This window comes from Condylura cristata, unplaced genomic scaffold (genome assembly GCF_000260355.1).
Source record: "Condylura cristata isolate star-nosed mole 26May11 unplaced genomic scaffold, ConCri1.0 scaffold00026, whole genome shotgun sequence".
Lineage (NCBI taxonomy): Eukaryota > Metazoa > Chordata > Mammalia > Eulipotyphla > Talpidae > Condylura > Condylura cristata.
Window position 1 is genome coordinate 5,554,639 of NW_004567127.1, and position 4,167 is coordinate 5,558,805.

General features: G+C 43.5%; 1 protein-coding gene across 1 annotated transcript in view; it reads left to right on the top strand.

Moving 5' to 3' along the window:
* The window catches only part of AMPD1 (adenosine monophosphate deaminase 1), a 24,582-nt gene extending 22,434 nt beyond the window's left edge, over positions 1 to 2,148 (top strand). Inside the window, exons 14-16 of the mRNA XM_004689621.1 lie at positions 101 to 274; positions 703 to 813; positions 1,980 to 2,148. Of these exons, the coding sequence (XP_004689678.1) occupies positions 101 to 274; positions 703 to 813; positions 1,980 to 2,138 (444 nt within the window). The 3' untranslated portion in view covers positions 2,139 to 2,148. The remainder of the gene's footprint in view (positions 1 to 100; positions 275 to 702; positions 814 to 1,979) is intronic.
* Positions 2,149 to 4,167: the final 2,019 nt, after the last annotated feature.

Below are 4,167 nucleotides of genomic sequence, written 5' to 3' on the forward strand. Positions count from 1 at the left end.
CTGCGCCACCAGGGAGGGCCCTGACCGTGGGGTTTTAACATTTCTAGCTTGTTACTCCTTTTCCAGCATCCTTACATTTAAACCAGTTTCTCCTTTTCAGAGTCCTGTGCTGCAGTACCTGTTTTTCTTAGCCCAGATTCCCATCGCTATGTCACCGTTAAGCAACAACAGCCTATTTCTAGAATATGCCAAAAATCCTTTTTTGGATTTCCTGCAGAAAGGGCTAATGATCTCACTATCTACAGATGACCCGATGCAATTCCATTTCACCAAGGTATAAATATAAATTTGTGAGCAATGCAAGAGCATATTGCTATACTGTGGTTTCCCACTGGAATTTTATTTTTTTTTTAAGATTTATTTTTATTTATTTATGCATGTAAGAATTGGGGTACAGGCCTGAGGTATGGGGATGAGAGGACTCATCAGAGACTGAGTAGGGAGTAGAACAGACTGACTGAGGGAAATACCCTACTGAGGGGAGCAGAGGGTAGACAGGAGAGAACCATGTGAGTCATTCCCTGGCCGGGGATCGAACTTAGGGCCTAGTGGTGAGAGAACTGAGACTTAATCTCTGCACCACCAGGGAAGCTTTCCCAGTGGAATTTTAAAGCCAAATCAAGATTTCATTATTCCTTTTGTAGGGGGTACATCTTAGTTTAATACATTCTTTTTCCCCCTCATTGAAATAAATAACTGAAGGAGCCACTAATGGAAGAATACGCCATTGCTGCACAAGTCTTCAAGCTGAGCACCTGTGATATGTGTGAAGTGGCAAGGAACAGCGTGCTGCAGTGTGGAATCTCTCATGAGGTAGACCTGTCCTTGACCATTGCCCTCTGACTGTAGGGTCTGGAGACTGAATATTGAGACATATGAGGAAAAATTATCCCACAAATCAAATGTAGTTATTTTAGACAGGGAGCAGAAGGAGTTATTTCTCTCTCGAGCCCTTCTGGGCAAGGGGAATAAAAACATTTGATTTTTTTTTTCTTTAAATGGTCCATTGTTTTGTACGCTAATGGTTTCTCCCTTAAGCTGGTCCCTGTAATTCTCACAGCACCTGTGACCCTTGCACTCTTCCCCCGGTTATGACCCCTCATCCACCCTCCCCTGCTGTATGCCTCTGATCTATGGTCAGCTGGCAAGTTTTATTTTTTATTTTATTATTTTGAAAATTTATTTATTTTTGCATACAAGAACTGGGATATAGGCCAGAGGTGCAGGGGGTGAGAGGATTCCCCAGAGACAGAGTGGGGAGCAGAACAAGCAGATGTACTGAAACACACTGCTGAGGGGAGCAGCAGGCGGGTCAGGAGAGGTCTGCTGCGCCATGTGGTCACCTCCGGGGTGGGGATCGAACTCATGCTGAAGTGGCTTTAGCTTCTTAGTGCTGTGCTTTAACCCGCTGCACCACCAGCTTGCAAGTTTTAAAATACACTTGATTTCCTTTTTAAAATTTCAGATAGTTTTTTTGACATCCTTCTTCATTTTCATACAGTGTATGCTTCATGCACTCATGTATGGTCCTGAAGGCATTCCCACCAACAGTTCACCCATCACCATCACATCACCCCGTGTACTCTTCCCACTCATTTTAAAATAATTTTCTGCCCCCCACCAAAGAATGTCTCTGGATTATAGTTGCCCATTGATTTTGGTTTTTACTTTGTTACAGTTATTATCCCCTGATTTGGGTCCCCTACAATCCTCCTATAAATAAGACCATCCCCAATATTTTTCTTTTTTTTTCTTTTTCTTTGTGAGCACAATCTATTCCAACTCCATCTACGTTGCTGTGAGTGGCTTGAGTTTATCATTTTTAATTGCTGAGTAATGTTCCATTATGAAAATACACTTTATTTCTAAGCAGACTGAATAATGACAATGGCTCACATGGAGGAAGCTTTGTGGTGGATGCAATTATTGTTTATATCAGAGTAAGAAGAATCAGTACTCATTCTTCTTTTTTCTTGTAGGAGAAAGCAAAGTTCCTGGGCAGCAATTACCTCGAGGAAGGCCCTGTTGGAAATGATATCCGGAGGACAAATGTAGCCCAAATCCGCATGGCCTATCGCTATGAAACCTGGTGTTATGAGCTTAATCTAATTGCTGAGGGTCTTAAATCAACAGATTAAAATAAACCAAGTAGCAATCTGGGTGGGTGGGATTTTCACTGTGGAGTTGAAATTATAACTAACAGCTACTGCTTTATAATCTTATTACAAATCAAGGAGTATGTTACAATAAGTATTCCACTGACATGATATCATTTAATTCTTTTAACATCTACTTTATAAAGTACTAACGTACCAAATGCATTATAAAGTAGACATTATTAACGCCATTCAGGGGAAGACCAGTGAACTAATCACTTGCACTAGTGAGTGAAACGGGAATTGTGGTATATCTTACTCCAAAAGCTCTCACTTTCAGACAAAACACATATTAAGGCTGGGCAAAAATATAAGCTGTGACTTGTTACTGGGAAAAGCCAGGCTTTTGGTTTAAATTTGCTTAAGGCAGTTAGACCACTGAAATGTCCTTTTGACTGGGTTTACTTGGGAGTGGCTTTCTTGACAAAAACAGGACAAAGAAAATCTGTGGTTAGGAATAGGGAGAATTTATCTTCCGAAAGGATTCTTGACTTTAAGGATATGAATTGACAATACAATCAACATTTCAAATGATGTCACTTAGCACAGTTACATAAACAGGTGGATGTCAGGTCGAATTCCAATTGGTCAATCCGTTCTTACATTCAACTGTGGCCACCTAGTGGATGGGTTGGTATTTCATTCAAGTCCCTAATTACTAACCACACTTCCAAAGTGTTGGGGGGATTACTGTAGACATCAGAGCAATAGAAATAAAATTTCACTCTTCTCCGATTGTTCATAGCGTGAAGGTAAAAGGCATGTGGATACCAATGTGAATAAGCACTTTCCAAAACATATCATTGAGTAATGGCGTTTCAAATGGGAAAAAATCAAGTCAATTTTTATGTTTCCACACACTCTGCAGGTAGCCGTAAGCATAGGTGTGAGTCCAACGAGTTCGTACTAGTCTTCGTGTAAGAATCATCTCCTGGTTTTTGACGTTGATGTTCAGAAACCAGGTCTGCTGGAGTCTTTGTAAGGCCCTTAGAAAACCTGACTTCATTTTACCTTGGAAACCTTGTCATCAGAGTAACACAACTGCTAAATACTCTATTCTTAGACCGCAAAGGGCATTAACTCCCATTCCGTCTACCTCCACGAGAGGGCAGTAGAATACGTACATGCTAGTTAATTTACTACATTCACAGAGCCGATGTCAAATTTGATTTCATACTTGGTACTTGGAAATCAGTCTGCCTCACCTTGCCAGGCACTCTCCCTAATGCAAAGTTTGAACTTTGGAGTAAATTTGAATTTTGAGCTAAATGTCAATGCCAGTCACCATTCTAGCCCAAAATTTCATCTTAGGCAACTGTTTGGGGAGCTTGCTAAACATATAACGATGTAGGGGGCGGTGGCAGGGGGAAGGTAAACCATCGGGAACACTGTACAAAGTTTAATGCAAACAATATTCACATAATTTCCTTGTTACCTTTTCATTACGTCTCCCCATCACAGAACCTAATTCCTTTTGATTGTCCGCGGCTCATACTTTCACAGCAGGTTGGGAAATGCAGCTTCTATGACTTTGGCCCAAGCTGGCGGCTGACAGCCGTATGTGATGTGTAACCAGACACCCCTTTCTGAAAGCCTTCTATTTTGGTACCTCTATGTGAACAAATGTGGGAAGAGGTTGGTCACCAGAGCCAGAGCGCTGGTGGGGTGCGGCGGGGTGGGGCGGGTGGAATGGGGCGGGGCGAGGTGGGTAGGGCGGTTAACGAGCTCCTGGGAAACTGGCTCGGCCCAGCCTGCCTCGCAGCCCAGTGAAACTGGCCGCAGCCGGCTCCGCGCCTCGCACATACCTGGGCGCGAGCCTGTGCAGGCGCAGCGCTGCAGCGTGTGTCACCACAGGGCGTGGGGCCGACCTCAACACAGGGAGTATCAAAGACACCCCAGCTCTGCGATTTCAAGCCTCAGGTGTTCGGGCGTTATTTGCATCTTTCAAGTTGGCACGTACCGCGCCAACAGCCCGCCAAGTGTCCGCTCCCTGAGCTCAGCCAGAGAGCGG